This window comes from Photinus pyralis, unplaced genomic scaffold (genome assembly GCF_008802855.1).
Source record: "Photinus pyralis isolate 1611_PpyrPB1 unplaced genomic scaffold, Ppyr1.3 Ppyr1.4_LG8, whole genome shotgun sequence".
In the NCBI taxonomy this organism is placed as follows: domain Eukaryota; kingdom Metazoa; phylum Arthropoda; class Insecta; order Coleoptera; family Lampyridae; genus Photinus; species Photinus pyralis.
Genome location: NW_022170819.1, coordinates 536,641 through 561,164, shown reverse-complemented (window position 1 = coordinate 561,164; position 24,524 = coordinate 536,641). Strand labels below are relative to the sequence as shown.

The 24,524-nt window shown below is 36.3% G+C and overlaps 1 protein-coding gene across 2 annotated transcripts; it reads right to left on the bottom strand.

The window, feature by feature from the left end:
- Nucleotides 1-1,898: 1,898 nt before the first annotated feature.
- LOC116177883 lies at nucleotides 1,899-24,524 on the bottom strand. Of its 2 annotated transcripts, none has more exons than XM_031497043.1 (3): nucleotides 24,051-24,524; nucleotides 15,497-15,646; nucleotides 1,899-2,426 (listed from the first exon to the last, which is right to left on the bottom strand). In XM_031497043.1, exons 1-3 carry the CDS (start codon nucleotides 24,112-24,114, stop codon nucleotides 2,197-2,199), a joined length of 444 nt encoding a protein of 147 aa, XP_031352903.1. In that variant the 5' UTR covers nucleotides 24,115-24,524; the 3' UTR covers nucleotides 1,899-2,196. The 2 variants fall into 2 exon arrangements, with proteins under 2 accessions (XP_031352903.1, XP_031352904.1); XM_031497044.1 differs by lacking the exon at nucleotides 1,899-2,426 and adding an exon at nucleotides 10,717-11,400 and having other exon boundaries at nucleotides 24,051-24,500.

Here is a 24,524-nt window from a genome sequence, read left to right as displayed (position 1 = left end):
TTGTATCGGATTTTTATATTTGATTTTGTGATAATGGAAACTTTCCCTAAACATTTCTAAATAGTTCTCAAATACTTGAATAACTTAAAAGTACTGCCTTTTTTTGATCCCCGAAAAAAAAGTCTCAGATCGACCCGGAAAAAAATTTTCTTATAGAATGTGGCCTGTAGAATCCATAATTTTAAACAGTTCCAAGATTGGGCTACTAGTTCAAAAGTTACAGCCCTTTGAATTTTCTTTCGAAATTGGTTTCTAGTCTATAACTTTTGATTGAGAAATCTGATCGAAAAAGTACGAATTGTTTTGGATTCTACGCACCAAAATTAATAAGAAAAAGTGTTTTCCCGAGAAATTTTGGTGGAGTCGATTTTTGGTAAAAAAGGAAGGTTATACACTGCCTTTTTTTGAGGCCCGCAAAAAAAATTGTCTCAGATCGACCCGGAAAAAAAATTTTCTTATAAATGTGGCCTGTAGAATCCATAATTTCAAACAGTTCCAAGATTGGGCTACTAGTTCAAAAGTTACAGCCCTTTGAATTTTCTTTCGAAATTGGTTTCTAGTCTATCACTTTTGATTGAGAAGTCTGATCGAAAAAGTACGAATTGTTTTGGATTCTATGCACCAAAATTAATAAGAAAAAGTGCTTTCCCGAGAAGTTTTGGTGTAGTCGATTTTTGGTAAAAAAGGAAGGTTTGTACACTGCCTTTTTTTGATCCCCGAAAAAAAATTGTCTCAGATCGACCCGGAAAAAAATTGTCTTATAGAATGTGGTCTGTAGAATCCATAATTCCAAACAGTTCCAAGATTGGGCTACTAGATCAAAAGTTACAGCCCTTTGAATTTTCTTTCTAAATTAGTTCTAGTCCATAACTTTTGATTGAGAAGTCTAATTGAAAAAGTACGAATTGTTTTGGATTCTACGCACCAAAATTAATAAGAAAAAGTGTTTTCTCGAGTAATTTTGGTGTAGTCGATTTTTGGTAAAAAAGGAAGGCTGTACACTGCTTTTTTTTGAGGCTCGAAAAAAAAATTCTCAGATCGACCCGGAAAAAAAAATTTCCTATAGAATGTGGCCTGTAGAACCCATAATTTCAAACAGTTCCAAGATTGGGCTACTAGTTCAAAAGTTACAGCTCTTTGAATTCTTTCTAGTCTATAACTTTTGATTGAGAAGTCTGATCGAAAAAGTACAACTTGTTTTGGATTCTACGCACCAAAATTAATAAGAAAAAGTGTTTTCCCGAGAAATTTTGGTGTAGTCGAATTTTGGTAAAAAAGGAAGGTTATAACTGCTTTTTTTTTGCCCCGAAAAAAAATTTGTCCCAGATCGACCGGAAAAAAACATTTTCTTATAGAATCTGGCCTGTAGAATCCATAATTTCAATCAGTTCTAAGATTTGGCTACTAGATCAAAAGTTACAGCCCTTTGAATTTTCTTTCGAAATTGGTTTCTAGTCCATAACTTTTCATAATATTCAAATACCTTGCGAAGTATTCGAATACTAAATATTTGTGAAAGTATTTGAGTTACAAATACAAATACTGCTTCCATAAAAGTATTTAATTACAAAGTATTTGAATACTTTAAAAGGATTTGAATACTAAAAAGTATTTACAAAATCGAATACTGCCTTGAACAATCAAAAATTCCCTTCTAGACCTTTTCCCGAACTATCAATCGTCGTTTCCGACTGTCTTAGGTGTATTCAAGATCTCTCTAGGTTCTTCCAAAGTTTTCTCGATCGGTAACGTGTTAGAAAGCTCTGCCCTATAAAGTTTTAGCATCTTTCCCGAGCGTTCTAGCGCCTTTTCAGAGTATTTTGGCTTCCTTATAGGTCCAGTTCAGGAAAGATTGCATTGGACTTTGTTTTCGGGGATCCAGGTGCTTAAAAAACGCATTGGAAGAAAAAAAATGAATTATTTATTAATATAAATAAAAACAATCACCAAAATTGGCTGTCTAACTTTAGCAAATACTGACCAATAATATTACGTGTGAGGTACACCAGCACCAACCAAGCTATAACAAACAATTTACTACATACATCACTTTAGCTACATTTACTATCAAACGAACTGAATACGAGAAAAGGCAACGTTATAGCGACTTGTGCAGGGTTGGTTGCCTATCAAATAACCGGCACGTTACTTGACACGAAGGCACAGTACGAGTGAAATACAGAGAAAGTGACTAAATTATTTGTAACTGAAATAAAATCGTTGCACGGTCAATCCTATTCCAACGGCGAGTGCAATCTGGAATACTGCTTGGAGTGGCATCGACGCTGCATTGCAACCGTCGGTGTGGCAGATGCAGCTCCTTTCGTACTTGAAGTCGGTGTCGTAGTTGTAACAGCTTTTGTTGTTTTTCAAAAGAATGAATCCGCACTCCCTGCTTGTTCGCCAGGCGAAGTCTTGTTGTCTTGCTGTAACAGAAAGTTTCTCGATTAAAATGTTTGCATGTAAAAGAACAGTTACACTATATTCCGTTAACGTCTAATGGCAGTTTTTATCATTTTATCTCAAAAAGGATGTAAACACCTCGTTGGTATCGTCGATTTACTTTAAATGGAAACGGTGAACAACCCGTTGCCATTGGCAATTTTCAATTTTCATACTTTTGTGTACGTTTATGGAAGGTGAATGATTTATTGACACAAAGCTGTGCATGATCATGAATAGTAATCTAAGTGGACCATCCATCCCCCGCCTGCTGTAGGGCAGCCCTTACTACCCCTAATACAAACTATAAAATCTTATTCGTTTGAAATCAGCGAATGGTTCCATTAACTTGGCACCTCGCTTGGCACTGAAAGAGAAAGTCGAGTCGAGCTTTCTGATACATATTGGTCCGTATGAATAAAAGTAAGCAAATGCTTATACTTGCAAAATTCAAAGTGAATACTCGTAACTGCCCCTTCATACTGGTCTGTTTAGCATGGTTTATCAGCGCTGCACTGCGTCCTGTCCTTCTGCTTAGAAGCGCTGCTAAGTCTTCCAGTGCGAAGGGGCACTTACGAGAATTTACTTTGAATTTTGCAAGTATAAGCATTTGCTTCCTTTTATTCATACGGGCCAATGTGCCCCTACATTTTCACTGAACCAATGGAATCAAATCTTCACTCTTCTCGGTCGTATGGTTCTTCATTTCGAAGATGATCTGAAGAAGAGTACCTAAAATAGAACAAATACTTCACTATGTTGGTATCAGGAAGTGATCACAACACAATGAGCGACAACCACTGAAATGGTCAATAAAGCGAAGTTTGAACGAACGTGGATAGACAAATGAGAGGTTAGAACAGAGAAATAATGGCACGTCAAGCTTCGTATCGACTTTAAGATTATATATTCGCAATTTTAAGAATAAGCATTTTTACTTCATTTTCTTCAATGTGGATTAACGACCCATCGTTATTATAATGTTCTTGTTCTCATTGTTTTTAATATAAACCTATATCATACTGTAATACAATCCATCGACATTTACCTGACATTTAAATGAAATAACAAAGACTATACGCGATTTGATCGTGTTGAAAACTGCAAAAATTAAAATCAATAAGGAAACATCGTCAGAGACAACGAAAACAACACTACTGCGCTTTTCAGTTTATCATCAGAGGCAAATTTGCGATTCCCGGTGTATTTTTTATAGGTGTTTGAACAAAAAGAAGTCGTACGGTGCTAAATCTGGGCCGTCTGTGAAGCCATAACAAAGTTAATCGATGTCTGTTATTGTTTCTAGTAGTAAACGTTATTTCCTTCTATACACCAACATAATGACAGGACATCCTGTATATGAGAGTATTTTAATTTTATTAAATGTAAATCGGGAACGTTATCTACGAATAAGCAGAGTTCGTTTATTATACTTGAATTTGTTATCTCACTGTCTATTTTTCCTTTTAGAAATGCGTATTGTTTAAATTTGATAGATTTTGTAATTTATTCAATTTAATTAAGACACATCTGGTCAAGTTTACGTTATTTAAGAAACGCACATCTAGTCGTTTGCGATAAGGTGTTTCAAAAAATTGCGTGTTATTTCGGGGTAAGTGGGAACGCGTTTCTTCGAAGCTTGCGTTATGAAATCTAATTGTGATTGCCGATATTTTTGAAAATCCTGCAGTAAGAGATCATTTTATAGTAGAAGTGGTATTCCTTTAAATACAGGAATCAACGTAAAAAAGAAGCTGCTGCTAGCTGCGAGTTCCTCGACTGTAAAGAGCGTGTATTTTTGTTTACGCTAATTTGTTGGCTCTATTTGTTTAAGTGAAGACGAAGTACGTATTATGTCCAAACAAGCTTTGTAAGCTTTTTTTCGGTCAGGGATTTTGTTTTAATTGTTTCATACGGAATAAATTGTGAATATTAAAAAAAACTGACAGAACCGGACTGCTCTGTTATAACCTACCGTGACCAATATAAAATGGGAACCCATCACAAACGGTTGTCTAAGTATATCGTTTCGAAATTGTAATACATCATCAAGGAAAGATGTTCCATTGCTCTTGAACAAACCTCAAACTTCTCGAGAGTCAACAAGGGAAGTATTTTAAAGTCTTCGCGAAACTTTAGAAACCATGTGTAAGATTTTGTTAGGTCCTAAGAGTCTTTAAGATCTTTCAGTATCATTAAAAAGCTACAAGAGTTTTATATTGAATTTCACAGCCCCTAACGGCTTTTGAAAGTTCTTAAGGGTTTCTTTTATACGTTAAGAGTATCTAATATTCGAATAGCCTTTCATAGTATTTATGAGATTGAGGGACTAAATGCATGTAAGGGCCTTTAAACGTGTTTAAGAGCTTTTAAGAGTTGCTAAACAATTCTAAGGGTTTATTATTATTAGGTATGTAATTGCCTAAGATTTACAAAGATCTCTAAAGTTTTTGGAGGGTGAGGGTAAAATGCTAAGTTTATAGAAACGCTTATCTTCCCCAGATTACACAATCGCCCATTTTAAATACAATTTTAACCTTTGAATTGTACAGTTATTTAAATGTCTCATTATCTAAATAAATGATGACTTCTGTAATTACTCATTAGGACTACCTAATCGTTAAACTTTTAAGTTTCTACCTTATTAATAAAACATGGGTGTAGGTATATGAAATTATTAATAACCGCTGAAATGGCGAATGTCGCACGAGGGTTATATTTATCCAAGTTTCCAAGCATAATTGGCATAAAGCCAACCATGTTAATTACCGACTAATAATTTTTATGCAGTCCTTGAACAGGTACTGTTTTATGGAAATGCATGAAAATGTACCTACACCTTCAAAGGCATGTACTGATTTCATAATTGAATGGATGCCAATAATACAAATTTAGTCGTTACTAAAATTTATTACTTTATATGAATACTGGCGAGTCCAGATATTCTCTTAGTCTAGACGTCTTGAACACTCTGGATATCAGTAGGAAACTTCGACGTAAAATTGATAATTACAACGCCTTTTATAAGTAGATCTAAGTAATCAAGGAGTCAGTTTTCAGTACTATGCAGATATTTTTGCATGGTAGACTCTTGAAAACTGTAAGGGATTTCAGGGACTTTAACGACCTCAAAGACAAGAGAGAGTGATGGAGATCCAAATGGCTCTAAACGCCGTAAAGTTTTAAAGATTTTTTCAAAACCTTTAATAGTTATTTCTTATATAAGACGACAAAGGGATATTTGATGATACACCATTTGAGTGAAAGATGTCAATTTACGAGTTAGTTTCTTTTGAAGCAAGCGTTTTTACCTAGAAAAGAATCAATTTCAGGGGATGATTTATTGGAGTTTAACTGCACCTGCCTGTAATGCTTTTGTGCTTGCTTTTGTGCGATTCGCGGTATACTATATTAGAGTGTAGGCCCCATGTAATCGTTGTGTCGCCCACAACGAGAACGTCCCCTTCCAAACAACCTCCCCAAAAAACTAAGCCTCAGAACGTTAGCCTCTAGTTCTTTGGCATCGATCCAATTAATATAATTAATTAATACTGCAACAAATGATACCAATTCGCAAAGCAAAGTAACAGGAGAATATCCGTAAATCTGATAATTTTAGGTAGTAATCAGGGATCCCTATTGAAGAATACCGCATGACTATCATAAAAAACCTAAAGAGCAAAGTTACTAAATACTATAAATATAAATAAAAAAAGTTTGAGATAAATTTTGCCTATTAACAGGCCTAGGTTACTTGTTTCAGGTTTCTAACAACAGGTGCTATGTTTTTCAGAATTCTGTCGTTTTTCTGTCATTAGAGCATTTTTAACGCGATTGTAATTAAAAAGCAACAAACACTCAAAGGAGACGAAGGAAGGTTAACTTCCCTTGTGGGCCCTATCGATTACCCACAATCGCATATTCGCACACCGTGTTATGGTTGTTTAGCACGAAAGATAAGCGTCTGTTTAGTTTGCGGTCTAGAAACTTCCACGCACGCAACAAACAAAAATTATCGATGTTTTCAAAATTGTGGTAGAATAAGAGAGCATGGGAATTGCAAGTGTAAGGTTTTTGATATACGAAAACAGAGTTCAGTGAGTCCGTAAAACTGGTGAGTTGTATTACACGACAAGCCACCCATGCACCCCACTTTAGGTGAGGGTAAATGCATTATTTCTTCAGTGAACGGGTGTAGATCACCCCGTATATCTTATTTTAGATAGTAATGCCTATAGATTGGTAATTGGTTAAGCAAGATGTTATACATGCAAGAAGAAATGGACCAATAGCGAAATGGGCCTAGAACGATATACCCTGAAATGGTAGACCCATCGTTCTGTTACTGTTACTTTTGCTGCGTTAATAAAAATTGTAGCCTACAGAGCAGTGCAATAATTAGCCATTCGCCTTTCCATGAAAAACATACACATCCAAAAAAAAAATGCTAATTTGATACTGTATACAAACATATTTTCTCATGCGCCAAAATGTGGTAGCTGATGACAACTCTAACTGTTGAAAACGAAAAGCGGACTATGTTACGGAGAAATCTGTTACTAATTTGTACAGGGGGTATTCTAATTAAAGGAACTGTTTCCTACCAACTACCGCCATTTTTTCTCACCCCTTATCAATAGAGAGTTAATTTCTACCAACTATAATCCCCCTCCTCGACTACTTACCGTGATCTGATATAATTACTTATATCTCAAGAACAGATTGTCGGAGGAGGGTATTCACAAAGGGCGATTGGGACGTCTGGAAGATATACATCCATTAATGATGCGAGCGAATATCTCGAAAACGCTTTGTCCGAGGAAAGTACCCACACAGGCAAAATTTATCGTCCGGTCGAAAGAAGGTACATAAAGGGCAAGTGGAACGTTAGGACGAGACATGTATTAGTGATGTTAAAACTTTCAGTGCAAATATCCGCAGAACGGAGAGTCGGAAGAAGGTACTCTCAAAGGACGAGACACATCTACAGGCGACGTACAGACTTAATTGTGAATATCTCGAAAATGTTGGAGGAAGGTATATATATCTACAAAGGGTAAATACAATATTTCGGAGAATTTCTGTAGAGGGTTTATTCTTCTTGCATTATATAGCGTAGATTCTGAATGTATGCCTGGTGACAATAGTTGTGCAAAATTTATATTTGTTTAAATTTTCTAAGTATGTATGGATCGGTACGCGAAATAAAAGAGTGCGATATCAACAAAAAAAGAAGTTTTTAAAAATATCCTATAATCCGATCAGGCCCTATTATGAATCTAAACCATCCGAATACACACACAGACACATAAAGAAATTTTCATCAAAATCCGTCCAGCAGTTTAGTTCAGTCATTGAGTAATTAAATTCACTCAACAGTTCAATCACAAACACGTACAGAACAATTTTATATATAAAAATATCCGAATTTTTGCTATCGAGACACGGTAAAAAAAGCCCAATCCGCACATTCACCGTGGCACCATTTGTTTCTGCGTACTACGTAAAATTATGGGAAATGATGGTAAGAATGGAAAGGTACTGGGAAAGGAATGGAGCTAAATGTAAAAAAGTTGAAGAGTATGAGACTTGGGGGGGGGGGGGGAGAAGAAAAAGGGTGATGGCGGGAGGAAGGAAAGAAGATGCAAAAGAAATTAAATATTTATAGGGTACCAAACGCAAAGAAACAATGCTCACATCACAGAATGAAGGAAAAAAGGGGTGTGGCGATGAAACAGATGTGAGGATTGGAGAGAGGGGGTTCAAGAATAATTTTAGAACAAGAAACTACGTGTTCGACGCAATGGTGAGAAGGGTGCTTATGTACGGAACGGAGATACGGGGGTAGAAGGTATTATAAATGCCTATTAGGAGGTTTAAGCGGAAGGACACCAAATTGTATATTAGAGGAAGAAACTCAAATGGAAAAGATAAGGATACCGTCTGTGCTCAGGGTGGTACGATTCGAGGAAAGGGGCGATAGAGAAAGCGAATTGGTAAAGAAATGCTTGACAACGAAGATGTACCCAGAAGGAATGTGGGAGGAACCGCGGGAGGAACTAAGAGGAAAATATTACGAAAGAAATGGATACGGACGAGCTGATATCGAAAAGAGAGGAGTCCGCAGAATCCACAAGAAACTACACATTTGCAAGGGAGGATTTTTTCAAATCTTCTGTTGAGTTCTGGGTAGCACCACAATAGTTACAGGTAGACATAACGGTAAAACGGTGTGATACTTCATTACTTGCCGATTTCGTGATTTCATTTTGTGAAGTAAATTGTCTCGTAGCGATGCTACTTTCACTACTTCGTTCCTTATACGTTCATATAATATATAATAAACAAGTTTTTCTTAAATTGGTATCACGTAAAATTGTTCTTTACACTACAATTTATATGTAACCAAATTTGTTGATAACTGTAAACAGCAAAAACAACGAATAGTGGTTATGATATCTTATCATGCATAAACAATTTGTTGCTCGACCCGATATTACGTTCATTCGTTGCTTGCATTATAATCCATAAAATATTATTATTAACTATAAACAAGAAAATCAGATCAACAATGAATCCACGTCATACTCGCATTCTTTTGTATTGTTTATAGTTAACAACAAATAACATTTCATACAATGTTGTAAATTATACAATTTACGTAAAATCTATTTTCATTAAGCATATTAAGACATTAGTCTTAATGGATTCAGTCTTTCTCTGTTTACTGTTCCGCAATAATTTCAACGAGGGTGCTCACAAAGGGAAAATGGCGAAGCGCTCCATCGATATGCCTTGTTGCTCCATGACAATGCACCAGTGCACAAGTCCAGACTTTAAAAAGCTGCTGTAACCTCGGCTGTAACTGATTGTGGCTTCGAGAAAATGGAATATTCACCTTATAGTCCAGATCTAGCACCCAGTGATTATTTTTTGATCCCGAATCTCAGAAAAACACTATAAGGGGGAGACAATTTAGGGACAATGACGAACTGGTAGCAGCTGTTGAGGGCCATTTTGCGGAAAACCCAAATGAATATATTTATATTGAATGTTATACCAGTATTCAAAAGCAGTGGAACTATATTGAAAAATAAAATATGTTGTTGTTACTCTGGTCTTTTGTTTTCATGCCTAGGCCGGGAATATAAGAACGACCCCATGTATGTTAAAAATGTTGTGACTTCAAAGGCGGAACTGAGTTTACATTACACAAATATATAAAGGGAAGGATATTCCTTCGTATCGGCAGGTTTATCATGGATCTTCGGTGGCGGATAAGGGGTGTATATCGAGGTGTATACAGGGTTACCCGACATTCGTCGCAGCATACGAAAATGCCGTTAGCTGCGTGCAAATATGAATTACAATACGGCGTACACTTATATAGTAATGCAGGTTTCGACGCAGCATCGGCCGACACGTTAGAAATTCCATGGAAAAGGGAAGTGATCGTGCAGGATGAGCACAAGGAAACATAACGAAAGAAAAAAATACATCCTTCGGTTACATTAAAGAAGAAACAGCCTTCGGTAACACAAAAAAAAGAACAGAGCAGTCTAAGAAAAGAAATTGCGTCGCATCTGCCGTTATAGTATCTAAGTGTTCAAATAAGTCCCCGCCAGTAGGAATCGTGTAATGCAATCGGTTTTCAAATTCTGCAGTCACAGACATGAGTTGGGTATGAGTGATACCCGCAGAACATTCACGGATGGCATCTTCCAAAGCAGCAGTGTTCGGAAACGGTCCACGTGCATAAATGGAATCCAGGTGACCCCAGTAGAAGAAATCGAGAGGGTTCATGCATGTTGAGCGTCAAAATTGTGACAGGAATTATCCGATGAGTAATGACAAGCAGTAACGAATCCTAGTACCATCGCTAACTCGTTGACCAATATGCTGCGTCGAAACATGCATTACTATATAGGTGTACGCCGTATTGTAATTCATATTTGCACGCAGCTAACGGCGTTTTCGTATGCTGCGGCGAATGTCGGGTAACCCTGTATAGTAATTTTAATTTAATTCTCAGTCGTTGCCACGGATGTTTAGCTTATTCCCAGCATTACTTACCTTTGGCAATATTAATATTTAAATATGATAAGAAACTTTTGGAATCGCTTTTGGATACATTGCTTTTTTTCTGGTGATGGGAAAAGGCGAGGGAAAGGAGGAGGGAACATAAAGAGACTAGTCTCGTCTTGAACCTTCAGTTGTGGCAAGCTATGCAATTCTGTACTTAACCCCCTCATTAACACAGCAAGGAAGAATAGCTTCGAGTTGAAAATCTTCATTTATTCATCAACTTCGGTGTGGAAACGAAACACACGAACTTAATGTCTACTTCCAAAAGCGATTTCCGGGATAGTTGCTAAACCACAGTGACTCCTCTAAGCTCCTATATTAGAAAGTACACTTGCTCAAAAAATAGAAAGGGAAGATAAGTAGGTCGCCCGTCATTGACGTGATTCTATCTGCATTCCTCCAGAGTCTGATTAGGAGCAAGATATGTCGATGGCCTTTTGACGTCACGCGTGTCGGCACCATCTGCAATCCTTTTTTTTAATTTTTGGAATGTTCCGTTTATAAAATATTGAGCATCTTATTCTAATACTACATTACACTATACAATTGGCACATAATCTGCAAAACTTAATTATCACCTTATTACATAATGGCACCTTTTACGCGTGACAGAATCGCATTACCGTCATCGATAGTAATTAATCTAATTGGTGAAAATAGCTCGTGCGGTTCCCATGACAACTAAAATTCCTACGAGAACGTGGTAAAAAACTGCCAATGGCGTGGAAGCTACGTTACAGCCATCTGTAAAGCATTGACAGTTTCTTTCGTCTTTAAAGTCTGTGTCGGCATCGTAACACAGACTGACATTTTCTCTAAAAACCATCCATCCGCACCCTCTCTGCACGCGTACGGAGCCATCGTAGGAGAAAACTGTAAGAAAGAACAATTTTGCTGTATTATCACCACGATGCGTGAGTATGTAACTCTAACCCAGACGGCACAACGGATGAAAAAGCACATTTTTACCTCACCTCGCGTATACACTGTTAGAAGCCTGCAATGAAATTAGTACGGTACCCACCCCATGCATGTCGCAAGGGCATGAAAGATTCATAGGTTTCGAAACATCCTATACATCTTCGGTGTGGGACCTCTTATTAAGCTACTTTCAGTGCCGCCTTCGTACAAATTTAACCGAGAGAACCGAGGTATGCCACTTTGGAAGTGTGAAGTGCAATACAATACCTACCAACCGTACTCCAAATACACTCTCTTCGCTATGAAAAACTGTCTTGTGCAGGACTCATCGATCGTACACAGAAGGTCTTTTTGGAATGCCAACTGTGTGAAGCTTTTATAAACACAAAGTCATGAAGGGTTCGCGCACCGCCTGTGGTAAGGTAGCCGGTAGTAGCCTACACCATTTCAGTCTCCAAACCGATGAATATCGGATCTTTTCCGTTTTTTCCATCGTCACCTTCCTCCTGCGGTTCACCTCCGCTTCAACATCTCTCGTCGTGAGCCATCGGGCCTTATTAAGTTCATGCATTTATAAAAGATGGTTCCACAGCAAAACGCGTAACAAGGTAAACTTTTGTCATTTCCATCTATACGTTCAGCTCTCTATTTGAATTCGTCACGAAATCGAATCGAGAGCAGAGTTTTATATTGGACTGCAAACCTTCGCCCGAAAATCGCTTGTAAATCTTCATAGGAAAGTTTTCTGTCCGCTTCTGTGGGACCTCATCGACACATTAGTTATACGCTGAAGATAAATGTTGTGATTTGATTCCTGCGAGTCACATATCTTGTACCAAATTATTAAAAGTTAAAAATTCGAACGTGGTTTTACTACTAAGTCAAATGCGTATATACATACATCAAAGATTCCTTGGGGGATAAGCACCCAAATCAAAGTCCATCAACACACCTAACTGTATATGTTTTTGAGTCGCAGTATTATATAAACTTTAGAGAGAGAGACTTCTAAAGAGTATGTAGGCAAATCAAGAAAAGACATCGTCCCATTGACTTACAGAATGTAATATTTTACATTTTAATCGACAATAATTATAAATCGCCTGCAATATTTGTTTATTTTTTATTCAACCGAATCTAAAATTCCGTTTTCAGACTTGACAATTGATTTTTAACTAAAGTAGGAATTCCGACTTTTCACCCTTAAAATTCCCAAATAATTTCCGGGTTCAAAGTCGGAATTCGGGATACGAATCATGAACTCCATATTTGGTTGTCATTGGCATTTAAACTTAAAATTCGTAAACGTAAAAGGGAAGTAAAAGGGAAAATTAGCGAATTTAAGGGTAAAAATTTGACTTAAAAAATAAATACTAGTGACCCTTTGTCGCCTTTGTAGTTTCCACCCGGAACTATAACGCACAATTTCGTTTTTTAACTCGGGAGTACAACCTTAGATTCGAAATGACGACTTGTGCACCTAACGCTCCCAAACCTTGCATGCGGGGTTGCATGGTAAATGTGGTTCAAAATTCGTAGATCCCAGTATAAAATCAAAATGTTAGGACTACGAGTTCAAAATCGAAAATCGGAATCAATACGAGTTGGATCATGTTTGAAATTTTGGCGAAATCCATAAATCTAGATAAAATCAGTAAAATCTATGAATGTGTCTTAACATGTAAATAGAATGGTATTAACACCTTCCAATAGGTGTGTGTATATTTTAACTGTGAACCCTCGTGTGACCCTTTAGGCAAAAATTTGTAAATTGTATAACCCCCTAAACCCCTAAATCGGATCTCTGTACAAAGTTTGAACCGAATCCAACGGACAGACGGACACCATCACCTCCCCTATAAAGCTTACATCCCTTTGCACCTAAAAGGTATATAAAACCAGTGGCACAGCCAGGAATTGGTAGGTGAGAGATTTTTTTTATCATGGGTGTATAGACTATTTCAGAGAGAAGGGGAATTAGGGGATTTAGTATCCTTCCTGAAAATTTTCTTGGAAAATTACACCTCGAAATGGCATTTGTGACTCAAAATGTACAGTTTCTTGCAAAAAAAGCGTTAAGATAAAGCGCAATGACCAAATCTATTTATTTTTATTTAATAACGTTTGGTAATGGCCTGCTTGCTCTGAAGGCGTTAGGCCTATAGCATAGGTACGACTCGAATTTGTTTTTAGCATTGTACATTTATCAATGTTTTTAGTATTCGTATATGTTAGTACATGCAACAGTAATTATATCATTTTGCAAAAAAATTAAAACGATCCACCCTGTATATTTTTCCATTTTTAGATTCTACTAGCACGCGAACCGATAACGGAACAAATATAAAAAATACTTGCAACTTCCAGTAACTTCAAAAATGTTTCAAAACCCACTTGTGGATGTTGCCGCAAAATGACGGGCAAATATAATTATACCATATTTTATATATATTTATTTATATTATATATTCGAATAGACGAAATCCCGAAGTCTCTAGGGGGCCCAGAGTCTGAGATTTCTAAGGCACAGACAGACGGACGACGGAAAATTGAGCATATCAGCGTTACCGCAACTTCGTTGGGCTACGCTGAAAAAATATATGTACTTTAAAACCACTTTTTAACACTCGATTCACATTCGGAAACACGTCTTGTAATTCGGCTCATATTCAATAGCACTGATCCTTGAACTCGTTGAAATCGATAGGTTTGACATCGCTGTCTCTTTTGGTTCTCGAGTTAGACGGGAACAGACGGACGGACAAAACCATCACGTAAGGGGAATTTCTCTCGAAAATTCACCAAAAAATTGACTGGACGACATAAACCTAAATTTCAAAATTATCCTTGTTATTGAATAAATGGATTTTTGTAGAAATGTAGAGTCAATGGAAAACAAGTTTGGTCCATTCCCGACCACCAACATTAAAAAATAAAATTTCGTGATTTTCCCACGAACCTCGTAGAAACTACCGAACAACGTATCAGATGTAAAATTGTAGAAACCAAAAATTACAAATATACAGGGTGTACCATTTAAATTTCGAAACTTTTTTTTTTCGAGCATTAAATTTGTTTTTACTAACAATATCACCCATTATACTATAATACTATATTGTAATATAATTATACTATAAATGTTTGCTCTGTAAATGATTTGAGTTCTGATTAGGGTTCTGGTTGTTCTGGAGAGTTGCATTTTAATATAAAATTTGCTGTAAAATGTATATTTAGTATACTTCTAATACGGGTAGTTTTTGTTTCAGAACATTGGAGATCTTTGGCATTGATTTTTCGCGAAACTATATCTTAATGACTTACCAGGAACTTTAGAACTATGGGTGATCTTTTTAGAATTCACTTTTGACACAATGCAATGCAATGAACTCTAATACCAATTGCAAACGTTTGTAAAATAGAAACTAAGAAAATATGCGCGATTTAACCATTTTAATCCTCAAAAAACGAACATAATACATTACACAGTTATTGAAGAAGGAAATCAAAAAGCCACATTCGCCGGATGCATTCCATAAGAGCTCAATAGCCCTCGATAGCCAACTAAGCGAGAACCGAGGAAGTGTTGGACATTGAATCCCTGGTTAGACTCAATATTGAAGATCTTCTCACGTGGATTATATTATTAGTATGCCAAATGACACAAGAGCACTAAAGCAGGTTAGTAACAAATTGAACATTGGTTAATATGCGTGAATCTCCAACTAGGCCTGATAGGTAAGTGCAAGCCGAACAATAATTGAATTTCAAACGTCTCTGGTTATGCCATTATGTATGTGTACTTACGTTTATTTTCTCTCGTATTACTAAGTACTTAATCGTGTTAATAATAAACTAATAATGATCGTTTAAAACAATTTTGAACTCATCATCACTTGACACAAACAAGCGTCATAACAATTTTGAGATAACCCCTAGCCGTTTTAGAGATAACTCCTGGAAAAAAGGACATGCACAATGCGTTAATTGCGCGTTCATGTAACGAGTACGTTATTTTTGGTAATTAAACGAATCACTTTGTTGTACTTACGGGAGTATCGATTTTTTCTACAAAACGGCTCCGGGCCGCCAGGGATTTGCTCGCACTCTTTCAGGAGGGGACTGTTGACGTCTTCCGCAGTCACATCCAAGCAAGCTGGGTTCTCGTACGTGTTGCACTGGAAACATTTGAGGGCGTCGGCTGCAAATGAAAATTCGTCAGTTTGTCAAGTTTTTGAACCCGGAATTTCTTCAAGAGAGGATAAAGATCATCGGTTATCTTTGTAGATAGTAACTACTCAACTACTACTTATGGCTGGCACTACATAGGCCAATGTGCGACTAATTGGCAAAGGGGCTTCTCAAGGATTTGATGTAGGTCCGACACCATTTAATATTTAACGTCTCCCTGTGTCACTGAGATAAAGTATTTGACCCAATTTGATTACGATATATCGAACATACAATGAACTGGACAGAAACAACCCCGTAAGGTGTATTCGAGGGTGTATTGTGAAAATGATGTACTTATGTGTGAAGATCTCGAGGATCGTTCGGTCAGTTGTATCGGATGTTTGTTAACGAACAGATCAGGATGTCAATTCAGTAAATCTGAGCACCAGCAGAGCCCTTTTGACCAAGCATTTGCTTTGCTTTGTTTGAAGTCCACGAGGAACGGAATTATTATCTACATGATATCGAAATTTTTGAACATTCGATAATATTGTATCGGCCTAGTGTTTATCTAATCGGTATCTCTATCAGTAGATACCGAGGTAGATACTTGTATAAGATGATTGCAGATCACAAAACCTTTTTTAAGAGAGCTCTATTTCTTTGATTAACTCTATTTAATGATTTTCTACAGCCACGCCGCGATTATTCAGCTTCTCCAAACTGAACGTCAAGTGGGCCAAGTCCCATGGAAAGAAACCGTAAAAAAATTCTAATGGATGTTTAGATATAGAAATTTAATCTCCGCCTTCGTAATTTTAATACATTTTGTTAATGAGATAGCGGACAAATTGTGACGTATTATTCGCCCATTTGGCCCTTGGGGGTGTTAACTTAATATTAAGCTAGAACCCCCCAGAATGGGTAAAACTTACAGAGCTTTATACAACTTTTTGTTAACCATGTGATAACAACTTCTACATTATTTGCTTAATAAGATACAAGTTTCTAATTAATTAGCTTTACTGATAAATTGTGTAATAACAATTTACAAAGCCACCTATTTACGAGAGTACAGAGTCATAAATAAATTAATTGCCGCTATGGTTTTAATACTAAACGACTCCAGATATTAATTGCTTACCAAATTGCCGGTTTTAAACTAATTGCTTTAACTAACCGTTGGGGGGTGCCAACTACTCGTAAAATTAAAGTATCCCCGAGAGTATCGCTATGGTTCTATGATTTTATTAGTAAACCACTTTCAATATAACGTATTAACTAACTGGAAATTATTTAGCGGTGTCAGTTACTCGCAAGCTAGATTAACATTTGCAATTTAGTAAGCGAGTTTAAGGCACAATACTCAAGCAAATAGTTGGCACCCCCAAACAGTTTCCATTTATAGTAATTAATCCTACACTTGCAATTTAGTAAGCAATTAATATACAAAGTGGTCTACTCTGTGGTCTAGTTTTAAAGCCATACGAGCAATTAATTTATTTGTAGCACTTTACTCTTGTAAATTTCTAGCACTTTCAACCGTAAATAAACAATTAAATTTACGTTACACTATTAAAAAAATATGCCCCCTTTGAATTATGGAGAAATACGCCACTGACCACAAAGTTAAGGTACGTAGATTGATAACAAACTTTTAATAATTTTTGATACCATTAGAGAATGTTGTTTTGAAGATTTCCACCCCGTATAAAATTTAAAGAATCTAAAAATGTGTTCCATTGCGAATAAGTCGAGGGGTTAGTCAGTCCAAAAACAAAAGACCACCTGTGCAATATTGCACATATAAATGTCGCACTGATTACACACATATTTCACACATTGTACAAACCTTTCACAACTAATCCACGGACATTGCAAATAATTATCCACTTGCATTACATGTTCGAATTCTTATTCGTATTTTGTTTATTTAATTTTTAAGAATTTATGTGTTGTAGGATAAGGGAATTATTTATGTCGTTTTTGTAAATGTTTATTTCATGTTTTTCTCCGGTCGTAGATAAGAGATGCGCTTATTGCTAAAAAAATAATTAATTTTGGAAATAGATGTTTGTCGCAGATGCGCGTTTAGATAAGAGAATTTTTGTTTATTTTAACTAGAGAATTAGGAGGTGGAATCGAAGTTGAGACAAGAGAGAAGGGGAATGTGTTTTGACCGTTAGGCGGAGCCGGGTCCATTTGTTGGAGCTAGCTCGAAATCCACTGAACGAGAGTGATCAAAATTTTAACCGATGGAGTTCTACTATTCTACTATCCGAGTATGCTAAAATCGATTGACTGGCGAGGTCATATGACTTAAGGGACCGTGGTCCCTCTTGCGGTACCAATTTTAAATGGTTGTTTTTTTGAGAAAATAAGTTATACACTAAATGAAAACGTTGATACTAGCTCTTAAAAAATATTTTTAAAAATCGCGAACATTTGATAACTCCTTAAAAAACAATTCTTAGTCGGTTTTTCACGAACTTTCTACGGATATAACTAGATAACGGTTGGATGAATTTTCCACATATTTAAATTGACCTCTACGTTGATATCTCCGTTGATATGAACGTCTATTGTTCTGTCGTTATTTTTTTAGAATACTTGACATGATTAGTGCTTTTAAAAGATAACAAACCATCAAAACGTGTCAAATTCATCTATTCTGTATTCGTCTTGGTTTTTTTAATTAATTCATAAGCAGACTATCCAAATTCGAATTTGTAAGTATTTTAAGACCTTTGAAATAGTGATTGCAATCGACGGGTGCTGTGTGCAGATTATGATTTGTGGGGGAGCGGGTGTGAAGGGTAAAACAAATATAAACTTTCCATTAAATTTCGTCTTAGTTTCCTAAATGGATGTACGAGTGGATGTATTTGTGCAATTTTTGTTCTTTTATCAAAATTACATACTATTACCTATTACAATTGGTGGGATATTTTCGAAGAGTAAAGTGCTACGCAAAAAAGTATAAAAAGTGTAAAAGAATTCCATCAGAAGAAAGTATTTTTCAACTCCTTCGATCTCGCCTTCGATTGACATACTCCAAACTTTGAACTCGAGTTGAAAAACTCCACTTTCCTCTCTAGTTGTACAAATAACTATTTTGTGAAACTACTTTAGAAACAACTACTTTCTCGACTACTTTCGCCTCTAAAAAGGATGAAGAAAATGTGATTTTCTTCTCTAGTGAGGAAAGTAAAAAACAATTGCTGCGTTAATCTTAATAATGACATCTAAAATTTTATCGTTTTTTTGTTGTCAATCATATTTCTGAGATTTCGAAATATGCGAACAATCGCCATTTTTTTCTTGCTGAATTTCCGCACGTGTGGACACATATCGCATTAAACTGAAGACTCAAGCTCCTATTTTATCTCGTATTTTTTTATATATGTTGCGGATAAAGTGTCTACTTGGCTAGTTTATAGGCGAGTTTATAGATTACCTGGATAGTATGTAAACCGAGATGTAAACTATCCAAACGTATGGTTATTTTGGTGGGAAATTATCGTTTCGCTAAAATAACTACGAATATTGGTTGGTTTGTATACTCGTTTGTATACGATCCAGTTAATCTATAAAATATAAGTAGGTACAAGATTTATCGTCAAAGTACAAACCACAAGAAAATAATCCTCAAAATTATCTCTATATAACGGGTGTCCCAAAATTAACGCAAGATTTGAATTTGCCGTCATTTGTGCGGTGAAGTGTTGGCAACCCTGAAAAAAAAGCAATTTGACAGCTAACAGTATAGGGTTATTAAAAATGGAGCGTTACACGATAGAACAACGTGTCTTCATTATTAAAGAATATTTCAAAAATAGTGAAAGCTTGGCGGCTGCAGTTCGAAAATTTCATACAAAATATGGTCGGAATAGTGTTCACATTCGAACGGCTTGTTTTTGGACGACCAGTGTGTTTGGCGTCTCCGAGGGCGTCTCCAACGGATCCAGTCTCCATGAATTTTTCAATTAATCTCTTCACAGTTGACGAAGTTAAAACACCGACCATATTTTGTATGAAATTTTCGAACTGCAGCCGCCAAGCTTTCACTATTTTTGAAATATTCTTTAATAATGAAGACACGTTGTTCTATCGTGTAACGCTCCATTTTTAATAACCCTATACTGTTAGCTGTCAAATTGCTTTTTTTTCAGGGTTGCCAACACTTCACCGCACAAATGGCGGCAAATTCAAATCTTGCGTTAATTTTGGGACACCCGTTATAAAAATGAACCCGTTTTTTCTGGTCACGCAATAACTTTAGAACGACTTGACCGATTCCATTCATCTTTTTTTTTAAGTTTTCTAATACTGTGTAGAAGGTCATTACGGCAAGAAAAACTAAGAAAATCGCTCAGAAAATTGGAAAATTGAAGAAAACTTAAAGACTATTTAAACATCACGCGTTTGACGGTGCGACGGCAATTGTTTTAACACCTACATCGATCGGCAATGGATCGGCATAATATATCCGTCAAAAAATTAATTTATTCATATCATAGTGTGCTGTCAATTCGATCGGATAGTTTATCCAGATTTCAGTGAATTTTTTGAGAAGTTTCGAAGTTATTTCACCGCAATCACGCCTTTTATATTAAAAGTTTGATATACCTAATATCCATTTTTGGTAAGTGTTGACAGACTAAACATGTGGTATACACATAGTTATACAGAAACAATAAGGGAGTCAATTTCTATTTTCACTTGAATTTTAGTTTTTTTAAGATGCTACTTATTAGATGTACCAACATATAAAATTTAAAAAAAATTTCCTAAATCCTCGCCTAAATCTAATAGTACCAACTTAGGTCGCAGATTTCGTAATCCTACAAGTCAAACATATACCGGGTGGTGCTCGGTAAGTAGGAACATAGGAATTTAACATGGGAAATTAGTTTTACGCACTATCCTACTCTCCAGCACATTTTACAGAAAAAACTGGTTTAAAGTTGTTCAGAATTGAAAGGTGCATACAAACTGTTTTTACATGTTTTATTAAGCTTTTGGTACCTATACCCGCAAATTTTAAAATAACCATGACTTTTGTTGTTTTATGAATTGCTACTAATAACAGAAATGTTGAAATTTATTTTTAAATTTGCGGGTATACCAAAAGCTTAATAAAACATGTAAAAACAGTTTTGTATGCACCTTTTAATTTTGGACAATTTTAAACTCTACAGGGTAGTATGTACCTGTGCTAGCCACAGCAAATTTTTTGTTATTATTTATTTCAGTCCGAATTGAATAGCTAAGAAAGATGACAATGTCCGTCGGGTCAGCTAGTATAATTATATAAATTAACCAGAATTGTTGGCTAGTTCACAAACTATCTACAGTAGTTGGCTGAAGTGTGAACTAAATATTTCTAGTAATACATACGCTAATAACTAATGCATTGGTTAATTTATTTTCTTTATTAAGTACTTATTACTACGAATATTGTTTGTGAATTAGCCAAAAATTCTGGTAATCTGGTTACTTTATACCTACTCGTATAATTTCCTTGTGGTTTGTAAGTACTTTGGCGATAAATCTTGTATACTTTATAGACTAACTAGATAGTATACAAACCAACCAATATAAAATATTCATAGGTAGTTGGTGAGTTGGTGAATCAATGGTTTCCCATCAAAATAACCATACCTACGTTTGGATATAGTTTACATACTATCCAGCTAGTCTATAAACTAAACAAATACACTTTTACACAAAATTGCGCAAACAATTCGCGGATACCCGTCCTCATATTCCACGTATCCAAATAAACAAGTCGGCATCAAACTTTAGGTATAAGCCGTATAATCAAAAATGCCACCAACTTGAAAATATTTTAGATCAATCCCTCTTATCATCATTATATAGCACACTTTTAAAATGTCTTCCTTTCGAGATCGGCATTCGTCGTGGGACACCCTGTAATAGTTTACCCTCGACTTTACCTAATTTCTCTTTAGTCTTATCCTATCCTCTTCAATCCTCCTCTTATCCAGTGAGATAAAAACTAAAATCCGGCCGGCGATTGCTTCGACATTTGGCGAGTGGGGAAGTGCGAAGATGTGCTTACAATATTGAACTCGCAATAGAAACAAGACGACTTCGTTGTGCGATGCGAGCTTACAAGTCTGGAAAGTTTAGTGTTAATCGCGTTTTCGTTCTTCTGCTTTTGTGAAGGTAATCGGACTATTTTCTTTATTTTATCCTTATTATATAGGGTGCATTTTCAAATTGTTCTTAGCATAGGACTCTTGGTCGCGAAGAATAAAAAGAATGTGGAAAGCGAGGTGGAAAGTATTGCAATAGGTACATATTATTCAACTCAAATTAATGCGTATTTAGTGCAACGCACTTAAATGCTCGATTTTCCTGGGTGTAAGTATCTACAATCTACCTGTATATCTGTGCCGGATCTGTGCACTTTGTCCCTAGATTACCAATCGGAATTTCGCTATACGTATTGTATTTTTCATTTTCATTATGAATGATCGTCGAATAACCAGAGGAGAATAACTCAATGTAAGATCTGTATGTAGATCACTCGAGCTTTTATTCATTTTTAGAATTTGAAACTTTAAAGCGCGATTTCTTGGTAACTAATCGATCGATTTAAAAAAATTATTGTAGAAGTATTGAAATCTCCTCGTCCCATCCAAGAATTTGTGGCGAGGCTGTAACCACTAGCACAGGGTGTCAGTAAGAATTATTATAGCATGAAAAATGCCCCCGTCCTCGATTAGAAAATCGACCGGTTTCAGATTTTATCAAAAAGTTATTTTGCCGAGCGTGGGGAGGGGGGCCTACAAATTTTCGTTGTAAAACCGTCTAGGACCGTGTAGGGATAGTTTTTGGTTGACGCCACACATTTTGTTTTTTATGGAAATCATAATCTGCCACTTCTTTAGACGACCCCAAAAAGTTACCCTTGCATATACCACTTAAATACTACCGTTGGTGTCAATTATATTGAAAAATTTAACTAGTAGACCACGGAAACAATTGATAGGATGTCTTTTGTGTTTAAAGGCTGATTCTCACTTGGCGACGCGACGCCGTGTTGATTCCCATTTAGCGTAGCGACGCGACGCGGCAACAAAACGTTGCTGACGACGGCACCTGTCACTACTTTACCTACTCCAAGCCGCGCCATTCCGTAGAAGGTATTTCGATATGTTCTTCAAGTTACGATGATGATGTGTTTGCCCTGGCACTTGCCTTACATCTCGCCTTACATAATGAAGAGAGGACGAAGAAGAGAAGAAATGAGACTGAAACGTAAATTTTGGATTCATGAAATATGGAAACAAACTAGAAGAAGGCTTGTACCATTTAGTATAGGGAAGACTTGTAGAAGATGAAGTAAAATTACATAGATACCTACATGATAGTAATTACAGTCAAATGTTGGAAGCAACACTTTGTCGCTGCGCGTCGCGTCGCGAAGCGTCGCCAAGTGAGAATCGGCCTTAATAAGTACTAAAAAAATTAAAAAGTTAAAATTATTTATTACTTAACATTTTTCCTCGCCCTTTTCTGTCTAAAACACGGCGATTAGAAACAATCATTTGGCTGTTACTGACTGCAACCCATTACTTTTATCTGAATGAATTGATTTTCACTCACATTTTGATAACGACGGAGGCGTCTACCGTCGCGTTTTCCAAAATAGCTCTCGTTCCAAATTATTTTTGAATAGGTTTCAAATTTCCATCAATTATGGCAATAAAAAATACTTGGTTACACTATCTATGCAATCAAACCTTCAGTAATAGGTACTTTCTCACTTGTCTTTCCGTAGTTAACTCTATTATGAGGTACCTAGATAATGTAAAGATTACAATGCATTTCATACGTTACTTTCGGTAAAAAAATAGAAACGTGGGGATTACAGAACTGTCGACATTGAAATATTATGCAACGCCCGTAATAGAGACGCACCCTGTTTGCGCCTCGCCCTTATATTTGACCTTAATTTGCTAAAAAAAACTATTGATTTCAATTCAAATCAAAGAACCTTCTCTTGCGGATTTTTGTGATTAATACACCTATTACTTGGTTCCCTAGATATTAGACTGTGCGAATCGATTCTTAGTTACCCGAAATTTTAATAGTATACAGTTGCACGTGCCGCCTTCCCCTACCCGACGTGCTCATGGCGCCGCCACTGTCTGCTACCAGTTGCCGATTTCAATATTACTGTTTACCGAATCTAATCTCATCCAAAAGATAACCTTCGTCTATTTCTGATTGCAAAAATGGTAACATTGTCATACAATGGCGGCATTACATCGTATCTAACCATTCAGGAAATGTAACCGTTACTCTAACCCCTACCCGACAGGGGGTTTGTGAAGTATTTGTAAGCAAAATTCACAAACAAAACTTAAAGAAGCGTAGGTAAATAACTTCTTTCTTACCGTTTAAAATGCACGAAAGTAAAACACTAAAAAGTATAAATAAAACACTATTTTCATACATCATGAAAGTAGAAAAGTGAACTCCAAACTGACGGAAAACCCACTACTTCACTTTTATTTATAGAACCGTACTGATAAACGCCGCAGAGTAATTAAGTGACTTAATAATTAATTAATTAGATAAAAGTTTGTTTGCAGAGTCGGTGTTGGGCGAACAACGAGCGCCTCTTCCTCTTTTAAGTACCTCGCCGTAGGAAGTTATGTCGAGAACTGGATTTTGCCCCACACAACTTGGCGACAGTCGATTGTCCAAGATTAGTTTGCTGTGTAATCAAGTGCGTTTAGCAATTACTTTCAATTGCGTTGCGTCATATTGATTAAAAACGTGCAAAAATTTCCCAGACTCGAACGGGGTTTCGTTTCGAGGGAATGTGCGTCACGAGGTCGTCGCTCAAGTGATAATTGAGAAAAGAT

Bases quoted from the DNA above. Each gene is read 5' to 3' on its own strand.
- LOC116177883 (XM_031497043.1), bottom strand. From the start codon at position 24,114: ATGATGTATGAAAATAGTGTTTTATTTATACTTTTTAGTGTTTTACTT. The intron at 15,647-24,050 runs GTAAGAAAGAAG...TTTCATTTGCAG, and splicing joins ACTTTCGTGCATTTTAAACG to CCGACGCCCTCAAATGTTTC. The intron at 2,427-15,496 runs GTAAGTACAACA...TTTCTGTTACAG, and splicing joins TAGAAAAAATCGATACTCCC to CAAGACAACAAGACTTCGCC.